The 20,717-nt window shown below is 40.8% G+C and overlaps 2 protein-coding genes across 5 annotated transcripts in view; one reads left to right on the top strand and one right to left on the bottom strand.

The window, feature by feature from the left end:
* Positions 1-890: 890 nt before the first annotated feature.
* On the top strand, positions 891-8,713 carry atic (5-aminoimidazole-4-carboxamide ribonucleotide formyltransferase/IMP cyclohydrolase). The gene is made up of 15 exons (XM_058380856.1): positions 891-1,044; positions 2,429-2,555; positions 2,652-2,795; positions 3,055-3,143; positions 3,258-3,409; positions 5,786-5,942; positions 6,042-6,167; positions 6,359-6,466; positions 6,567-6,652; positions 6,818-6,907; positions 6,999-7,124; positions 7,196-7,288; positions 7,404-7,586; positions 7,708-7,863; positions 8,300-8,713. Exons 1-15 carry the CDS (start codon positions 1,029-1,031, stop codon positions 8,417-8,419), a joined length of 1,773 nt encoding a protein of 590 aa, XP_058236839.1. The 5' UTR covers positions 891-1,028; the 3' UTR covers positions 8,420-8,713.
* Positions 8,714-9,603: 890 nt separating this feature from the next.
* fn1b (fibronectin 1b) overlaps positions 9,604-20,717 on the bottom strand; it is a 31,970-nt gene continuing 20,856 nt past the window's right edge. For 2 of the 4 annotated variants that reach the window (XM_058380852.1, XM_058380853.1), the window contains exons 25-46: positions 20,335-20,613; positions 19,216-19,404; positions 18,956-19,045; positions 18,602-18,868; positions 18,368-18,484; positions 18,066-18,239; positions 17,328-17,483; positions 17,129-17,242; positions 16,127-16,225; positions 15,813-16,003; positions 15,220-15,307; positions 14,490-14,669; positions 14,319-14,408; positions 13,996-14,184; positions 13,714-13,803; positions 12,566-13,008; positions 12,259-12,397; positions 12,007-12,168; positions 11,529-11,654; positions 10,615-10,721; positions 10,393-10,485; positions 9,604-10,267 (exon numbers count right to left, since the gene is read on the bottom strand). In XM_058380852.1, coding sequence (XP_058236835.1) covers positions 10,190-10,267; positions 10,393-10,485; positions 10,615-10,721; positions 11,529-11,654; positions 12,007-12,168; positions 12,259-12,397; positions 12,566-13,008; positions 13,714-13,803; positions 13,996-14,184; positions 14,319-14,408; positions 14,490-14,669; positions 15,220-15,307; positions 15,813-16,003; positions 16,127-16,225; positions 17,129-17,242; positions 17,328-17,483; positions 18,066-18,239; positions 18,368-18,484; positions 18,602-18,868; positions 18,956-19,045; positions 19,216-19,404; positions 20,335-20,613 — 3,461 coding nt within the window. In that variant the 3' untranslated portion in view covers positions 9,604-10,189. The remainder of the gene's footprint in view (positions 10,268-10,392; positions 10,486-10,614; positions 10,722-11,528; positions 11,655-12,006; positions 12,169-12,258; positions 12,398-12,565; positions 13,009-13,713; positions 13,804-13,995; positions 14,185-14,318; positions 14,409-14,489; positions 14,670-15,219; positions 15,308-15,812; positions 16,004-16,126; positions 16,226-17,128; positions 17,243-17,327; positions 17,484-18,065; positions 18,240-18,367; positions 18,485-18,601; positions 18,869-18,955; positions 19,046-19,215; positions 19,405-20,334; positions 20,614-20,717) is intronic. The other 2 variants (XM_058380854.1, XM_058380855.1) reach the window with 1 other exon arrangement.

Raw genomic sequence — 20,717 nt, 5'->3', positions numbered from 1 at the left:
CTGTTTTGGGGTTTTTTTTCCAAAAACACCCACCACCATGCTTTACTTTTAAAATGCTCCCACCACTATGTTTTTATTTTTGCTTAAAGAATAGAGATCAGAGACAGAATCTTGGTATCAAAAGGGTGAAGGAGGCGTGGCTTGTCTGCTAGTCAGCCCAACTGAAGGAGGGGTGACTTCTCTGCTATCTAGCCCAAGTGAAGGAGGCGTGGCTAGTCAACCCAAGTGAAGGAGACGTGGCTTCTCTGCCAGTCAGCCCAAGTGAAGGAGGCGTGGCTAGTCAGCCCAAGTGAAGGTGGCGTGACTTCTCTGCTAGTCAGCCCACGTGAAGGAGGCGTGACTTCTCTGCTAGTCAGCCCACGTGAAGGAGGCGTGGCTTCTCTGCTAGTCAGCCCAAGTGAAGGAGGCGTGGCTTCTCTGCTAGTCAGCCCAAGTGAAGGAGGCGTGACTTCTCTGCTAGTCAGCCCAAGTGAAAGAAGCATGGCTTCTCTGCTTGAAACCCTGAAATGAATACAGAAGATGCATTTGTGTGTCTTTGTACCAAGTGTTCCTGGGATCCACTGTGATGCTGAAATGAATACAGAAGATGCATGAGTGTGTGTGTGTGTGTGTCTTCATACCCAGTGTTCCTGGGTTCCTCTGTGACCCTGAAATTAATACAAAAGATGCATGAGTGTGTTGTTGTTGTTGTTGTTGTTGTTCTTCTTCTTCTTCTTATTATTATTATTATTGTTTACTGATTTGTCATAGCAAGGTTGCGATCTGTATGCCACTTGAATAATTAGTGCTGTTTTGCAGGGTTAACCTGTACATCTGTCCAACTCATTGGCTCCATCTTGTGACCATATGTGGAAACAAAGGACATTTCGAGACACAGATGAAGAACCACATTTCCCAGAATACAGTTCGGCGGATCTGCACTTTCACGTCCACGTGCATTTAGCTCGCGCAGTTTTGTGCTGCCCAAACTCTTTCCAAGTTCATTTCATTCCCCACTTTCTGCAGGTCAAGTACCGGATCTCAGCACCATGTCCACTGAATTGGGTAACAGAAACTTCTTCAATCTGTTTTATTTATGTGGCGTGAGCGTTGCTTTTGCTCAGGTATGGCGGATTTTTAGAGATTTTAGAGTTTTTTTATGCAACACAATGCTTGGTTAAATTTTCTCCAGGCCTCCAGGAGATTCTGTTCTCCAGGCCACCAGGAGATTCATGAGTTAACGGATGTATTTGCACGTGTTTGCAGTGTTTCTTTAGTTGTTTAGTTTTTAAAAGTAGGCCTGTATTTAATTATATGAGAGTGTGCGCGTGCAGAAACCTGTTGTTATTGTTTGTTGTTGTTTTTCTGGCACAAGTTATAAAATACATTCATACGTTATATATTTTTAGGTTAAGTACTTAAAAGAAAGATTATCTCGATTAAAAGCCCATTTATTTATTTTAAATTAATTTTTAATTAATTAATTAATTGCTTTAACAATTTGCTAGATTTTTCATTGCTGCCAATTCAGTTTTGTTGGCATCCTTAAATATAGTTGTTTATTAGCAAAAATTCCTTCAGAATGCTTTTCTCTCTCTCTCTCTCTCTCTCTCTCTCACTCACTCTCACACACACACTTCTTTCAGAGAGGGATCGTTTTAAACAGAACATTATAGTGAGAGAGGGTCAGGAGACCTCATTCCTCAACACCCTACTGTCCGGTGGATTATCCACCTTCAGACACACTGCAAGCTACAGTGTTAACTAAAGTGATTCCTCCTGTTAGCTTCAAAGGTCTAAATAAAACATAAACACACCAAATAATAATTAATTATTTTAATAATGTGTAGTTACTCGAGTATTGTCTACAGTGTTGTTTGTTTGTGGCATATCTGTGGCACACCTACATAGCAGACGGGTCTGGGCCAGATCTGGCATTAAGCCGGCACTGCTGGCTGAGTTCTGGCATGGCACGTGGTATGTCGACCAGATGCGGACCAGGTCTGGCAGTGGTGGCACTGTTTCTATGATGGCATGCCAGATGTGGCCCGGTTATGTTTTGGTTTATGTGGTGTGGCCCAGTGCTAGCCTTGTGCTGGCCCACCTCTGGCAAACCAGACATGGGCCACCAAAGGGCCGTCATTCTTTGTGGTATGTGGGCCGAGTGTAAGTGCACTGTGTGGGCCAGATCTGGGCCAGACCTATTTTGCTATCTGGGGAAAGGAGAGGCTCTTGAGGGAACGACTGTTTATAGCTGCGTTAATACAAACCAAGTTAGTTCTTAGTTTGGAAGTTCCACAACATAAAACATATTCATTTACAGAAAAATGTGTGATGTGGTGTTTTACAGTTTTGTAAATTTGTAACCGTTGATGAATAGTCTTGGTCAAACTGGACTAAAACAATACATTTTGGAGCAGTAATACATCCTTAATCTGTACTTTTGAAGCTCTCCTGAGTGTCTCCGATAAGACGGGGCTACTGGACTTTGCAAAGCGGCTTGTGTCGGTTGGGCTGTCGCTGGTGGCTTCAGGAGGCACGGCTAAAGCTTTGCGTGAAGCTGGACTCTCTGTGAGGTGAGTAACTGTGCAGGATGAGATTAAGGACGCTGATTTTTATTGTAATCTGTTATTATTGTACACCTTTGAATGATGTGTCCCATGTGTTTTTAGAGATGTTTCGGAGATCACCGGTTTCCCCGAGATGCTCGGCGGACGGGTAAAAACCCTTCACCCCGCTGTTCATGGAGGAATCCTGGCCAGACACACTCCTTCTGACCAGGCTGACATGGAAAAACTTGGCTTTAATCTTGTGAGGTAAGCTGAGGATTAGTTTAACTATGCTGCACAGACGTTTTGCTAGGTAGAACTTTTTCAAATGATGTTTGGACACTAAAATGTGAGCAGTGGACCAAGATTTGGTGGGTAAAAAGAATTACTTTAGCCCTGCTTGCTTCATGACTTGAAATCATGTGATGCCACATGATGCCTAATGAAATTTTCTCAGCATTATTTCGCTGTCAGAAGTGATGGTTTGCCTTTTTGACTCGTTGTCCTCTGTTTGTGTTTATTTCAGAGTGGTTGTGTGTAACCTTTATCCTTTCGTGAAGACTGTTGCGACTCCGAACGTAACTGTGGCTGATGCAGTGGAGCAGATTGATATTGGTAAGACGGACACCGAAATCCTCTTGTTTTTTAATTTATTTTGTATTTGGTGGATACTTTTCACAAGCATAACATACACAAAACCTATGAGCTGATAAACCACTTCTTGTGCAGGTGGTGTTACTCTTCTTCGTGCTGCAGCTAAGAATCACGCCCGAGTGACGGTGGTCTGTGATCCAGCTGACTACGAGCTAGTGGCGAAGGAATTGGAGACTTCGAGCGAGAGTGACACGTCTGTCGAGATGCGCAAAACTCTGGCGCTTAAGGTGAGCAGAAACCTCCATAAACATCACCCGAGTTTCATTTTTTATAAATAGACCCCGCCCACTTAGTTCAGTAGGCGAGACCTGTTGGCTCTCTGCTCAATTGGCACCCCCCCCATCCTGTATTGTTTATGAGGCTCCACCCTCTCTGCACACAGTTATTTAGCTCTAACCCCATTCTCTTTGGCTGTCTTTACGCTATCCCCCTGTGTGGTGTAAACTAGGCACCGCCCACTCAGCACACTTCACCAGGTTCTGCCCCCTCAGTGCTTGGTTTACTAAGCCCCACCCCTTCCACACTCTTTTTACTAATCTCCACCCCCTTAGTGAAGTTAAAAAGCTCTGCTCCTGCACTAGAGCTGGGCGATATGGCCAAAAAATTGAATCGCCGATTTTTTAAAACAAAATGCGATTTTCGATTTTAAAACAATTATTTTTCTTTAAAAAAGTTTAATAAAACACTAGAGACTATAGAATAGATTTTTTTTAATTTGAGCAAAAACAGTATAACCAAACATATGAACTGCTAATTTGGACTAAAAGTGCAAAATTACTTTCGCTAACAAGTTTTTTTTTGTTATTTTAGAAAAACAATAATCAGTACAACAACATAAAAACCTTTTTTGGGGATTTATAAAATGCAAAAATTCACCAATCTTTACAAGTTCTAATTATTCTAGTAAAATAAAGTAATATAACAAAATATGAGGGATTTGTAAAGTGCAAACTGCAGACTTAAATCACTTTTTATAAAAAAAAAAATTGTCACCTGGAAAAAAATCCCTGAAGAAAAACAATTTTGTAAATCAGTTCAACACGCAACTAACACGCTAAATAAAACCAACACGCAACTAACACGCTAAATAAAACCAAACAGGAGCCAGACCGCATTTTACATCTGTGTATATGGGCACAATCAGGGGTGAGCCTAGGATTTTCATTTAAGGGGGACTCCGCCCCCATTGAGGGTATAATAGTAAAAAATATAAATAAATAAAATAAAGGATAGACTAACAGGGTAGGATGGTAAAGCCCAAAGAGGCCATGTGACATTATTTTTGCTTTTGTTTTCTCGTGATCACGACATAATCGACATAACGATTGTGCGGCATTGCGAGTGACGCTCTCGCGTAGGAAAGACGAGACCAGTAGGCGGCAGGCCATTTTTAACATTTCTATTCACGAATTCTGTGATTCTCCATAAACTGTACACAAATTTGTGATCGCTTCAGTCCCCTTTAAATTTCATATGAAAACGGCGGCAGACTTTCAGCTCCTCCCCGTCTTTCAGCGCATATGAAGAAACCTGAAGAAACCATGCCTCTCTTAGAAACAAGCTCTTTGTGTCACAGAGCTACGGAAGCTCGCTCTGCCAAACCAAATTGAAATCGGAAAATCGATTTTTGTTTTGTCAACATCGACATAAACCATAGATTTGAATTAATCGATAATAACGATTAATCGCCCAGCTCTAAGTCAGACCATAGAAATTTGCATTGTCTTGTTCAAGGAGGAGCACAAACTGTTTAGGAGCCTAAAGATGCTGCCTGCTGAGGAATCTTCTGTTCCTAATCTAGTAGATATGGCAGCATATCAGTGTATTTTTAGGGCTGTTTGAAGTTGCAGGTTAATTCACTAACCAATCTGGCAGCTCTGTGTGGTTATTGTGCAACATGCAGTTCCCTTACACACAGTTCTTTAACAACATGTGCTGAAATCAACCTCGGGAACAAATCAAGGGCGCTTTCTTATCTTGAAAGTTATTGATTTGTTTTAGTTAGTGATGTCTTCTGTTCTGCGTTTTGTTTGAGTAAGTCATTGTATCAAAACAGATCCAAGTCCAAAAGTCCACTACGAGGAACCAAGTGAATTTTCTTCTGTTTTAATTGAATTGAATTTCCTGTGCACATGATATTTGTTGTGAGCCAATTGAGGCTTAAATTGGCAAAAAAATAAGTACAGATACGACAGGGTGGGGTACCATGTTCCATTTATGCTGGTTTTAGTGAACTGATGAAGCAAGTTGTCAGACATTCGAACTTTCAGACTTTTGGACCCCTGGGTATTTGGAATTCTCTGATGGCTGCAGTGTAAAATCAATTTGTTCGGTCTCTTTGCCTGTCTGACCTTTCTTGTGTAATCGCTGACAAGCAAAGAAACACACTCAAGCACTAGAATAAACATCACTAATCTTCCACTCTCATTTTTAAAAATCTGAGCATCTACATTTACTATAAAAACTATAACGGATTAGAGGAAGCACAATAACATGAATCTGAGCTGTTACTGAAAATGAAACAACAAATTACTTGCATATTATTTGCATACTTGCAAATCACAAACTCAATGTTTTAATAATTGTGTGTGTGTCCCCTCCAGGCGTTCACACACACGGCTCAGTATGACGATGCGATCTCTGATTATTTCCGTCGTGAGTTCAGCACCGGAGTTTCTCAGTTGTCGCTGCGTTACGGCATGAACCCACACCAGAGTCCTGCACAGATTTACACACTGAAGCCTGAGCTGCCAATAAAGGGTTAATATACACACACACACATGATATGATTTTATTTATTTATTTATTACAATGCTCCATGACGACTTCAGTAATTTCCTGTGATTGTGTGTGTTTTAGTGCTGAATGGAGCTCCAGGCTTCATTAATCTGTGTGATGCTCTGAACGCATGGCAGCTGGTTAAAGAGCTGAAGAGCGCACTGCTGATGCCTGCTGCTGCCTCCTTTAAACACGTCAGTCCTGCTGGTAAGAGACACACACAACGCACACTTTATCATTTTTGTATCCAGCATAACGCACTCGAAAAACAGTGCTGTCTGCCCTCTTCCACATACACACGCTTACAGACACCCATGACTGCGTTGCTGTGACTAACAGAAGTTTAGTTTTTTTATCCTTGAAATTTTTGACGTTTTTTTCTTCTTCTTTTTTTCCAGGTGCGGCTGTTGGGGTGCCACTTACAGAGGAGGAGGCTAAAGTGTGTATGGTGAACGACATGCTGAAAGATCTCACACCGCTCGCTACTGCCTATGCTCGTGCTAGAGGTACAACACACACATGTACATGCTCTCTGTCTACACATCACATCTTTAAATTTAGGATTTGCTAAAATATGCCACCTTTTTCTGCTCGAAACACTCTCAGGGGCAGACAGGATGTCCTCCTTCGGAGATTTCATCGCTCTTTCAGACCCCTGTGATGTTCCCACTGCTAAGATCATCTCCAGAGAGGTGTGTGTGTGTTAATGTTTAAAGTAGGACTAATAATTCGTTAATGTTTTCTGTTTTATAGGCAGCTTATTTAGATCAGACGTATTGATTTCTGCTAGTATGAGTCACTCGATACTCAATATTTTAAATTGCATAGCTAATAATCTAAGCTGAATCTTTTGCTAGGTTTCAGATGGAATTATTGCTCCTGGTTATGACCCTGAGGCACTTCGTATCCTCGGCAAGAAGAAGAACGGAAATTATTGCGTTCTGCAGGTGACATAGTAGTTAGCGTGTACACACTAACATTACGTTATTGATATTAGAGCTAGCATTGTTAAAATTCCTTAAACATATTTCTCTTAAGATGGATCCAGCCTACGAGCCCGAGGAACAGGAAGTGAGGATGCTGTTCGGGCTGCACCTGAAACAGAAGAGGAACAACGGTGTCATCGATAAGCAGCTCTTTAGCAACATTGTCTCCAGTGGCACTGTGAGTTTTCACATGTCCCCATGATTTATTCCTGATAACTCTTTGTAACAGTAGTCTCTGTCATTTGTTAGCTCTCCGAGACGGCCATTAGAGACTTGATCGTAGCGAGCGTTGCCGTCAAGTACACACAGTCCAACTCGGTTTGTTATGCCAAGGACGGGCAGGTGAGTAGAGAGCCGTGGAGGAAGCATGTACAGGTGTACCTTACGGTGTTTATGGTAAAATACACAAGAAGACTTCATTTCTGTCAGGTAACTCTGTGTGTGTGTGTGTCATCAGGTGATTGGCATAGGTGCAGGTCAACAGTCTCGGATCCACTGCACGCGTCTGGCAGGCGACAAGGCCGATAACTGGTGGCTGCGTCACCACCCGAAAGTCCTGGGCATGAAATTCCGCACCAGCGTTAAACGTGCTGAGATTGCTAACGCTATCGACCAGTATGTCAGCAACACCATCAGCGAGGTGAGTGAGTATAATGCAGACTGGTTTTTTTTTTATTTTTATTTTATTTTGCTCTCTAACTTGATTTATTCAGGCTAGTTGGCTAGCATTGTCCACTGTAGCATTGATATTTGTGTGTCAGGGTCCTGACCTAGATGTGTGGAAGGCTCTGTTTGAGGTGGTTCCCGACTCTCTGAGCGAGTCGGACAGGAAGCAGTGGCTCGGCTCCCTGAAGACAGTCGCTCTCAGCTCTGACGCTTTCTTCCCCTTCAGGGACAACATCGACAGAGCGAAACGGGTACCGCCTCACGCTTTCACTTCACTGTTACTAACCTAGTTCTAGCAGAGATGTATCAAACTGTTAAAGTGAAAAGTTTGATGGGATTAAATTAAACTTCAGGACTGTGAAATGGTTAACAGGCTAGCATTACACTGAGGTGTTGCTAAATGGCTTGCTAGCAAATGCCATTATTTATTAAAGCTTACGAAAATGACCGTTTTAGACTAGTGTTGCTAAACATGAATAACTTGTATTTCATAGTATTGATTTTAGCTAGCTTGCTTGTGTTACATTAGAATGCTGTTAGAGGCTATAATTAGCCAGAAAGGTAGCTCGCTATGTGAACTGTGTTAATTTCTAGCTGGCTTGCTTTACTCCAAGTGGTTTATTAGCAAAGTCGATACTTTCTGGTCATCTTTAAAAGTATTCATGGCTTCCTGTCCTCATGTTTCAGAGCGGTGTTGAGTACATCGCTGCTCCGTCAGGCTCCACTGCGGACGAGGTGGTCATCAAGGCCTGCAACGAGCTGGGAATCACGCTGGTGCACACCAACCTGCGCCTCTTCCACCATTGAGCACATCGTTATGTCTCCAGTTCCTGACTTCTGAGAAAAGACCATGTCCTCGTAGCAGCTCTGCAGTTGGCACCTTTTCTTTGCTAAGCTGATTAGCACGATGTTTCCTGCGTTTGTGACCTTTAAACATTCCCTTTTGTGCTACATCAGCTTTAGTGAGTCTTAATATCGTAGATACCACTGTAGTAGACAGAACAAAACATGTTTAACACTACAACTCCTTCACATTCCATGACACTGTCTGGGGCAGCTGATCTGCCTGAAACTGAGTAGATTAAATACTTTCTCAAAAGATTCATGTTGTATTTTCTTGAACAAGTTTCCAAAAACCTTTGTCTTGCTAATCTGATAGTATCATACTGCCTAGCTAATAAGTCACTAGCTTAGCGGACATGTCTCTGGTGGCTTGGTAATCAATAAACACCTCCAAAATGCACTATATTGCCAAAAGGAGACTGCGAGCCAGGCCGAAACTAGGACGTCTGCCTTTACATGCACATGAATTCAATAACAGCTTCAACTCTTCGGGGAAGGTTTTCCACAAGGTTTAGGAGTGTGTTTATGGGAATTTTTGACATTTAGAAATGCATTTGTGAGGTCAGGCACTGATGTTGGATGAGAAGGCCTGGCTCCGCTCTAATTCATCCCAAAGGTCTATTGGTTTGAGGTGCAGGACAGTCAAGTTCCTCCACACCAAACTCACTCATCCATGTCTTTATGGACCTTGCTTTGTGCACTGGTGCGCACTCGTTGGAACAGGAAGGGGTCATCCCCAAACTGTTCCACAAAGTTGGGAGCATGAAAATGTCTTGGTACCTTTCACTGGAACTAAGGGGCTGAGCCCAAACCCTGAAAAACAACCCCTGAATTCAATGATTTGGAGAGGTGTCCTAAAACTTAAATATTAAGTATAAATATTAAGTATAATATTATAAATATAGTGCATCACACTAGTGATTATGATGTGATTTTTCAATCATTTAAGTAAAATTCAGCTGAATATTTATTTGTGTTTAATATGACCTGAAACTTGAAAGTTGTGCTGTGTGATCCGGCACTGAGATGTTAGCCTCAGTTCCTCCAAGTCATGAGTCATAAAGCCTCCAAGTTTTAAGGTGAAGCCTCACAGGTATATTTTTCAAGTACATTATTTATGTTTATGACAAAACACAAATGCATTATGGTCCTTTCTAAAAGTTTATTAAAAATGGGAATGAAACAGTAGTGAAGACGTTGCCACCAACAGTACAATTACCTTCTTTAATGAAAACACTTGAGGGACCAAATGGATAAATAAATCATAAAGCATTCGACGAATCAGAAGCAAAAATCAGATCTTGATCTACACAGTGCTGGCTCTGACAGAAAAACTCACGCCATAAGAAGAAAAAAAGGATGAATTAAAAAAAGCTTGATGTGCTGAAAGCTCATGGAACATTCTCAGCATTCTCAGTGCTTGATTTATGCTATTCTTTGTGCAGTTATAAAAACATTTATCATTAAGGGTTTTTTTAATAACACTGGAAATATAGGTGTTTTTTTTTCATTTTATTTATTTGTGATGAAATTCCAAATGCCTGGACGACAACACAGCCAATTAAAAGCAGTGAAAATTGCTATGGCATCATGTCGGCTATGCTGATTGGCTGGGAAGCAGCAGCGGTGTTTGCAGTAGCCAGTAGGAAGGCTTTAAGACACTAGGGGGTTAAAACAGTCTCAAAATTGTGATGGATCTGAGGCATGTTAACAGAAGCGATGGATTTTATCACTTCACTCTCTTGGGTTGGGATTGGCCACGGCATCGGCCAGGATATCTGGCCGGAGACACTCGATTGGGCAGTGAATATTCTGGGGAAAAAAAAAAAAAGATGACTGATGTTATATACAGTATGATTTGTATTATAAATGCTTAAATATACCTGACCTGTTGTTTTCCAGTGATGTTGCTTAAATAAAAAATATCCAGAACTCACCACTCTAGCGATGCCGTCTCCGTAGCGGACCGGCTTCAGCAGATGGGTGTTGATCTCAGTTCCGGGCTTTTTGCAGTTTTCACAGCGCCAACCCTGACACCAAGTACACAAACACACAGTAATGAGAACACACACTTTAATGTACAGTGTCAATTAAAAAACACATGCATTGTTAAGAGGAGCATAAAAACACAACTGTGTATAAATGGTAAATGTTCACACCTGCTGTCCTCCGTAACAAGTGCAGGTACAGATGGCACCAAGATACTCCTTCTGCCACTGGTTGCCCACCTGGTACGTTTTTCCGTCATCGTAACACGTTGACTCGTCTGTAAAATGCAAACAAGACACCTTTCTAAACTTCTCTTTTGAGTCATGTGACTATAGTTTTTGTATGAATAATCTGGAAAATACACAGATCAGATTAAGACCACTGACAGTGAATAACACTGATGATCTCCTCATCATGGTACCTGTTGGGTGCCATGTGGGTGGGATATATTAGGCAGCAAGTGAAAATTTTGTCCTCAAAGTTGATGAAATCTTGGGTCCTGCCATCCATGTGGATGTTAATTTGACATGTACCACCTACCTAAGCATTGTTGCAGACCATGTACACTCATGGAAACAGTATTCCCTGATGGCTGTGGCCTCTTTCAGCAGGATAATACGCCGTGCCACAAAGCAAAAATGATTCAGGAATGGTTTGATGAGCACAACAACCAGTTTGAGGTGTTGACTTGGCCTCCACATTCCCCAGATCTCAATCCAATCGAGCATCTGTGGGTTGTGCTAAACAAACAAGTCCGATACATGGAGGCCTCACCTCACAACTTAGAGGACTTGCTGGATCTGCTGGTAATATCTTGGTGCCAGATACCAGAGCACACTTTCAGGGATCTAGTGGAGTCCATGCCTCGATGGGCCAGGGCTGTTTTGGCAGCAAAAGGGGGACCAACACAATATTACGCAGGTGGTCATAATGTTATGGCTGATCTGTGTATATCGAACATGCTGTGTACTAAGTTGCTGAGGAAGCTTTTTGGATGCAAATCCTGTCAGTCATTTTATACACACTGTACTTCACAGTCCACCATAGATCCGCTCATAAGCAAGAGGGAACATGAGGCACTCACGTGGCTCGCACTTGAACTCTCCTTTGCCGTTGCCGAGACAGGTGCAGCTCATCAGTTGACCGTTTTCTGATCGCCTCTCCCAGCGCTCACCGATGCGGTAGTTGTGGCCGCTGTCATGGCACCACTCTGTGAAATAGATGACACAAAAACATGCAAAACTTTATCAAGGTCCACTTTAATTTTTGGCTTGCTACAACTTCTTGTTTGATTGTTTGTTTTGTTGGAACTTTTAAAGTTGTTTAATTGCTTCGTATTAAGGAAGATTATGCTAATCTAATTTTTTTTAAATCTGGAAATCTGCCCGTAAACTTATGAGTCATAACAAGCAATGAAATGCGTGTTATTGCTTCATAAAATGGAAGGGCCAATCAAGTTTAAACACGCTAATGAAGGGAATGGAACACTATTTTTCAAGGAAATTGGAGTGTTTCCTATGATTTTAGCATAATCTTGGATTGGTTTTAATATATGTGCCTACTGGAAGAATCGCATCTGAAGTGGCCGCTGCCCAGGCCCAGGCATCTGCACCACAGCTTGAAGCCGGTATCTGACATGCGCTCCCACTCATCCCCTATGTTGTGATGAGTAGCGGTTAAGGTGTCGTAGCACGAATCGTCGCTGGTTGGAACTCTTGCTGGATCTGACAGAGAAATATATATTGTATGATTACAGAAAATATGATGAGAAAAATATGAATTGTAATCACTACAATGAAGCAGTTATCTTGTACCTGTGTTACTGGTGGTTATGACCTCATCAAGGATTTTGTACTTGAGTGCGTCCTTTAGAGCCTCGACGAGGACACGGTAGGAAGCGCCGGACGTGAGGCCGATCAGTGTGGCACTGGTAGAGGTGGCAGGAAGTTGCATCTACAACCGAACAAGTTTACCAAATAGTAACAAACTCAAGAGTGTGTGGTGAAGTACCACAGATACTGGTACCACCCAAAATCATTTTTCTATAACAGCAGATCCCCAAGTTATTTCTCCTAAACAACCAAAAGTCCAGACCAGTGTGGTTCTTATCGGCTTGCTCACCTGGAACATCTTCTCAGTGGGGTGTGTGATTGGATGGCAGGTCACGATGTAGGCCTTGCTCTGCTTGAAGGGGTTCCAGCTGATGGTGGTCTGAGTCTGAGCCTCCTGCGGCGTCCCGGTCTTATTTTCTGGAAAAAGGAAACCGTGAGCATTCCTGTCGCTCAGTTGCACCACTTTGGGCACTCGCGACCCATCCGGCCCCGGGGCGGGCACATAGATGAGAGTTTGGCCCGTCCCAGGGACGTATGGGTTCGGTCGTTGCCCACTGTGAGGTGGAGTGAGCTGGTTGTTGTATTCGGTGTACTCCATGCCCTGGCCACGCTCGTCTGGTCTTGGCTGCACTGTCGGACCGACCACGTTCACCACGATTTCCGTCTCGGGCACGTCCATGGGACCACCAGTGTTGTGGTGCGGAAGTACGGGCAGCGTAGACCCCGAATAGTCTGAGAGCAGAAATGCCATTAGTAGCAAAGCGGGAAGATAAATGAAGAGATAAAACAGCAGCTAATGGTTAGCAGAGATCCATCCAAGGAGAAAAGAATGCCAAAAATGTATGGGAAATATATAGTTAAAAATACTGTAATATGAAAATAAATATTCTAGGGTACTTGCTAGGTGGTTGCTAAGGTGTAGGTGAATGGGGCAATGCAATTTAATTATCTTCAATGTATTTTAAGTTCCACACTGGCAGGATGGAGTAAGACCTTCTAGCACATACTGCCATTCATTTCAATGGGGACAAAACCAAAATTTGAACAGCTGTGCTTGTTAGAATTTTATATTTATGATTATTTTACATTTCTCTGATGAAAACAGTGATGAAAACAAAGATCCAGAAGTTTCTCCTTTTCGGATCATAAGCATCAGTCAAACTCTATTTATATAATTGTGCGCTTTTATTCTTGGCACAATTATATTTTTTAAGCAGAAAATCAAATAGTGCACACAGAACTAGTAGCATTACAGTAGATGTCATCGCTAGCTTAAATAAAACAGAGCCAGCAAAAATGCGGAGGCTTCATGCTAGCAACGCAAAACTTCTTTTTGTCTGCTTTTACCACTAGAGCAACAAAAAGAGGATTTTGATGGAGACCAGCTTTAGGACAAATGTCTGTGTTTATGTGTGTGTGTGTGTTGTATGTGCTTACGCGTTCTGGCCTTGCCCACCAGTGGTGGACTTCTCAGTGAGTTCTGCAGAGCGATGATCTTTATGATGTACACAGTGGCTGGTTTCAGACCTACAATCACACCAACACTAAACACTGAATATCCTACCACAACAACATCTGGACAACATCAACACACACCTTAACTCTGAACAGCTATCCATTACCTATATCACATCTATATGAGAATGTAGAGAGTACTGAGAGAGTATCAATAAGATAATATGTTCTACACTTTAGAATGGAATTTGAATTCAGTTGTACCTGTGATGGAGGCGTAGTTGGTGCCGGCATGCGGGCGTGGTGTGAGCTCTTGTGGACTGCTTCCTTCTTCTTCGTAGGTGATGTAATATCCTGTGATGCGGCTGGTGGGTGGTTGCCATTTGAAGGAGATGGAACTGGGAGTCAGAGACAGGAACTGGAGGTCAGTGGGGGCAGGGAGGGATGAGCCAACTAAGGAAAACACACAGACACACATACATTCACACAGTGAATCAAAAGCAACAAACAAGGATTCTAACACAGAAGTTTTAGTTTTTAAATGTATATAATGAAGCTAGTAACATTGTGTGTGTGAGAAATAGTACTTGTTTTAGCGATGAGTGTGAAAGGTGCGCTGCGTCTGTCTCCATTCAGTGTGTAGATGTTGATGGAGTAAGTGGTGGCAGGCTGAAGACCTAAAACACACCAAACAGAGCTTGGAAAAGTGGAAATAAGAGCAAATCTGGATTTTCCTCAAATATTCAAATATTATTTACCCGTAATTACAGCAGAGCGATGTTCAGCTGAAAGCTCTTTCCGAATGGTTGGACTTTCTCCTGAAATGGGCTTGGCCTCAACCAGGAAGCCTGTCAATGGCTCGATCTTGGCACGCCAGCTGATTGTAATGCTTGTGTCCTTCACTTCGTTGATGCGAGAGCGCCGAGGAGGGCTGATATCTGTTGAGCCAATAAGAGACAAGCTTAATTCTTAAAGCTTGTGGAACTTATTTGAGAAAACATTGCTTGTAGAATGATCACTTAGTAAGCTTGAACTATCAAAGCAACATGATTGTTGCATGTTAGCTAGTTAGGAAGCTAGTATTATCAAGTATGTTGTAAAACGTTAGCATGTCATTCCACATAGTCTAACTAGCTGATTTGCATATTTTGTGAAATATCTCCAGTAGGGAGTGCTACAACACCAAAAAACAACTCTTCAATCTGATATCCTTTTCCTACACCAGAAACCAACTACTGATTAAAATCAAATAACCAATCAAATAGCAGTAACCGATCTGCTAATCATTTTCAAATTGGTCCTTGGACCCCGTTGATCCTACTAGCACTTCTGGATGTTAATCAAACTCTTCTGTAATCATGAAATTATTGTTAAACATGACAGTGTTAAACAGTGATCTTTATTATATATTTTTTTAAATTAACCTGTCAAACTGGAGGTATAATTCGGATATTATTCGGAATGGTACTTTTATATAAACGTCTTCACCTTCGGTTGTAGAGATCTCTCCAATGAGTGGTGGGCTGCTGGCTGAATCCTTCAGAGCATACACACGCACCTCATACAATGTGGACACCTGGAAACAGAAAAAGGTAAACCATTACACTGTCAACAGATTGTGTATATAAACAAATTTAACACAATTAAAAACTTTTTTTTTCAAACATACAATATATGAGTTCAACAGGGGTGGAGTATGGGGCCACTTTTGATTCAAATTGGTGACATATAAATATATATATATATATTTATATATATATATATATATATATATATATATATATATATATATACTGGATATACTAAATATACAATATATATACTAAATATACAATATATATATATATATATATATATATATATATATATATATTGTATATTTAGTATATATATATTGTATATTTAGTATATCCAGTATATATATATATATATATATATATATATATATATATATATATATATACTGGATATACTAAATATACAATTAAAATATACTGGATTAAAATCAAATTATCAAATTATCAATATTTGTACATCCTTAGGACTTGTAGGGTTAAAGGTATCTAAAAGGGAATTTTTACCAGAAGTCCAGTTACGGTGACTTGCATGGCATCAGGAGCTACGTTCATCTCTTTTGGTTCCGCAAAGTTGTTTTTGGGTGTCACGAGGACACGGTATCCATTTAGCTTGCCAGTTGGTGGCCTCCAGAGCACCACGAAGGACGAGGGGCCTACGTCTCCGAACTGAATGTTGGTGGGGGCGGGGACACTTGCTGGGGGTGGTGTAGATACAAAGATGTTGTAAAGAAATGACAGATTTTTTTCTGTAGTGCATAAGGACGTAATAAATATATAAATGTGACTTAATCTACAGTCTTTCACACAGTGTGTCTCACCGGTGGTATGTGTTCCCTCCGACTCCGTGGGAGAGCTTCGGTCCGGCACTGCGGAGCTGTCTATGTCAGGGTACCTCAGATCTGTGGGACTGTCTGGTGCTAAAGAACAGAAAGGGGAATCATGAGGTAAAAGTATTGAGCTGGTTTTTACCTGGATTTTTTTTACTTACATGACTGCTCATATTAAATATTGGGTTGATTATATAGCATACAAACACTACACTTTTACCTCATTTAAACTTGCATATATAGCCCTATAGCCATGTCCACTGTGCTTCTTAAACTTTTAATTTGTTAATCAGTAAACAGAATTATGAGCTTGGTCTCTCAAACCCCTGAAGGACAATGCTTCTTCAAGTTTATCCAAATAAAGACAAATTTACAGGAAACATACTAAGTCAATATTAATCTGTTCTGGATCTGTTATTATTTAGCAATAAAGCCGTTCCTGGATCACTGTTATTTATTAATAACCCTGTTCCTGGATCAGCATCAATCTGTGGATCCTGGGTCTGTATTATTCACTATTAATATTATCCTTTGATTGGTATTTTTTTTATTATATAAGTCCAGGATCAAGTGCTATTCTGTACTAAATATGTTCCTGAATCAATATTATTCAAAGTGAACTCATCAGTATTATCAAGCCCTAAGCAAGTTCCTGGATCAAGGTTTGTTCCTTGATTGGTATAATTTCTATCAAGTCCAGGATCAATATTTTTCTGTGATAAATATGTATAAAACTCTGAAATAGTAATAATCATGTTCCTGTCCTGAATCAGTATTATACAATACTGTGGCTATCAGTACATAAGTAGTCCATGATAGCGATATCCCAGGTAATAATTACAGCTCAGTTATGGTTATGTTTTTGTATAACTTACAACAGCATTTTTACTTTTAGGAATTACCACAATCGTATCCACAATCAGGTGGATCTTGACAATCCTGGATTGGATTAGCAATGTATTAATGTAATAAATCAGTGTTATGTCTACTCACCCTTGACAGATTTCTGCACCACTGGTGTGGTCTCTCCATCACGGCCGATGGCATAGACCCTGATGACGTACTCCACTGTTGGTACCAGACCTGTTATTCTCAACTCTGTCTTATCTGAGAACAAAGAGAGGAAAGTTTCCTGGATACTGGTAACTTAGCATGAAGCCTAGTATTTTATAGCATATCCAGCAGGACTCACCAGGTCCCACCTCCTTGGAGAAAGTGGGTCCCACTCCGTTTTTGGGATTCCCAGTGACCCTGTAACCGGAGATTGGGCCTCTGGCAGGGGTCCAGCGCACCAAGATGGCCTGGTCTTGGATATCACTCACGTCTAGGTCTGTGGTAGATGGGGCGCCTAGAAATAAAGAGATAAACAGACAAGTCAAACTTGCTCTTGTAATTAAGACCGTGCCAAGCCAGTACTATTCTGTATTAATGCCATTTTTGGATCAGTATTATTCAATATTAACATTGTTCCTGGATGTGAATTATCCTGGATCCACTCTATTCCTGAATTAGTATGATTTAGTATTATCTCTGTTCCTGGATCTGAATTATTCCTAATTAAACTGTTCCTGGATTACACAGTAATCACACAAATCCTGGACCAGTTTCATTTATTATTAACTCAATGAACATTAATAATTAATCCTGGATCAATATTATTCACTATTTTCTGTTCCTGGATATTCTGCGAAATTCCTAATAATAATTCTGTTCCTCTGTATCAACACTGATTCTGAATGACCATTATTCCTTATTAATATGAGTCCAGGTCAACTTCTTTAATCTGAATTCCTTATTTTCTCTTCTTTTGTTCGTGGGTTGTCTTCACTCTGTTCCTGGATCTGCATAATTTACTATTACCTCATTCCCTGTATTGGTATTGTTGGTGTTAACACTGTTCCTGGATTAGTTTTATTCTGTAGTAACTCACCGTGGCTGCCGGTGCGGTGTGTGATGATGGTCGGTGTGCTGGATGCTGGACTGTCTCCTCTGCCGGTCACTGCATAGATGGTGATGGTGTAATCAGCACCCGGCTTCAGGCCAGTGATGGTGGCCGTCGAGTCTGTACCTGGCACAGTGAACTCCTGGCCAGGGCCGCGTTCTCCTGCGGATTCAATTTGAATACCATATGTAAATGACTTCATCAGCTTTTACTGCAGTATTTGTTTAAATAATAGAAGATAATTTTAATCCCTATTTCCTACACACACACACGCACACACACACACACACCGCTTTGTCCATAGGTGATCCTGTAGTAGCGCACTGGAATGGCAGGAGCGTCCCAGGAGATGACGATGCTGGTTGGGGTGGATGATGACACTACCAGGTCAGTGGGAGCATCCGAGACTAGCAACATTATGAACAATAGAAAAAAACTCAAATTGGCAAATTATAATATTACATTATTATTATTAGTAGGCATGTTTTTTAATAAATGATAAAAGTGTGTGTGTGTGTTCTCACTGGTAGACTGTGTGCCAGTGAGAGGTTGACTCTCCTGGTGGCCCCTGATGGCGTAGAGGTGTATCGTGTACAGTGTGTCGGGCTGCAGGTTGTTCAGGACGTAATGCGTGCGGCTCGGTGGCAGACGCTCCTCTTGGCGGCGCCCCCCGCTGGTCGCCTCGTACACCAGCCGGTAGCCTGTGATCTGGGCCCGCGGGGCCCGCCAGTGTGCCGTGAATGAGTGGGTGTGGACATCAGAGAAGACGAGAGTGGTGGGAGCATCGAGAGCTGTGTGAGGGATAAAGAACAACACGTTAACTCCATTAGGACTGAAAAAAGTTGGAACTTGGTTTTAGAAATAGAAACAAGACTCACTTGTGGTCTGTCTGCCCGTGGCCGGGGTGCTCTCTCGCTCACCATACATACACGACACGCTAACAACGTACTCAGTGACTGGAAGCAGATCTAGAAAAAGCAGGAGAGAGGAATAATCAAAAAATGGAATCTGCATAAAAATCAATCTTGAGCTCAATTTTTAAAACAGAGACAATATACTTAATAATAATAATAACAATAATAATAATAATAATTATTATTATTATGTTTATTATTATTATTATAGAACATGGACATACTTTGAAGGAGATAGGTGCTGGTGGCTCCGCCTACATTTACTTCTTGTATGTTGTCATCATCATTGCCTGGGTGATAGCGAATCACAAAGCGGCTGATCTCTGACTGGCGGACAGACGGGCGGGTCCAGGAGACGCGCATCGAGTCCGGACCGACTTCCCCGAAATTCAGGTTGGTGGGACCAGGAATGGCTGAAACAAACACACACACACACACACACAAATGTTAGAAGCTTAGATTAATTTATTCTTCATTGGCTAATGAATAAAAAAAGCTAAACTAAATTAGAAATAAACAAACAATTGGAAAAAAATTATTTTGCATTTCAGCATTTTAATCTAATAATAATCAATACTATTTATACTCCATATAATGTTAATACTCTAATAAAAATAATCTGTTAAATAAGAATAAAAAATAATAATAATCTGTTTTTTAAATATTTTCGGTTTATGCCAAAAAAATTTTAACTGTTTTTTTAATGTAAGGTTTAAATATTCAGTCCACTTTTTACATCATCTCTAAGTTCCTGGTTTGCTTTTTAATGTAGTTTTGTCTCTTTGTCATTATCTTAGTTGGAACCTTTCGTCTGTATTTTTTAAACATTTAAAAATGTATAAAATTAATCGTCTTGGGTTGAATTTCAAACCAAATGTCAAAATTAAAAAGAAAAAATATTCGCTTAACATTAAATTTAGTTGAAACCAAGCTTGAGTCTTTTTTTCTGGTTGATTTTATTTATTAAACTAAATCTTTAATTTTATAATTATGACCAAATTTGAATTTTTGACAATTCAAATATTCATTTTAATTGTTCAGAATAATTTCAAATTATTATATATTTAACTTAATATTCATATTTGAAACTAAAATTATTTGTATGTAAATTCAAATTGTCTACATTAATAAAATTGTTAATGAAATGCTTTAAGACAAAAAGTTTACTTAGCTTTTTAACAAAATGAAATTCAGAAAATATTTTATACTTGAAATTTTTTTAAACAGCTAAGCCACTGATTTGGATTTTAAACCTAAATCAAAATTCCAGACTTAATTTGCATTTTGAAACAATGCACTTAGTTTCCTGCTGTATAGCCACTTAACACGTTAAATAAATTCACCAGCTTGCGTTTGCTGCGTGATCGTTGTTGGCTCGCTCTCGCTCTCCTCTGTTAGCACAATGACGCTGATATGGTAGTCAACACCGGGCTCCAGCCCTCGAACCAAATAAAAACTGGTGGACGAATCCAGCGTATCCTCCAGGATGGGCAAACTCTCCCCGGCGGCCAGTACGGTGATGCGGTATCCCGTAACAGCGGCGTTCTTTATAAGCGTCCACTGAATCCCGATGGTGGTGTCGGTGACGTTAACGTAGCCGAGGTCTCTCACCTTCGGCACGTCTGGATCGAGTTTGGTTAGAATCGCAAGCAGAGGAGAAAACAGATCATGATTGTGTGCCATTAAGAGATTTGATTAAAAGAGGAAATTAAAACTGGATGCAGAA

Source organism: Hemibagrus wyckioides, linkage group LG26, assembly GCF_019097595.1.
Source record: "Hemibagrus wyckioides isolate EC202008001 linkage group LG26, SWU_Hwy_1.0, whole genome shotgun sequence".
In the NCBI taxonomy this organism is placed as follows: Eukaryota; Metazoa; Chordata; class Actinopteri; order Siluriformes; family Bagridae; genus Hemibagrus; species Hemibagrus wyckioides.
The sequence above is the reverse complement of the archived record's forward strand: the minus strand, read 5'-3'. Positions and strand labels throughout refer to the sequence as shown.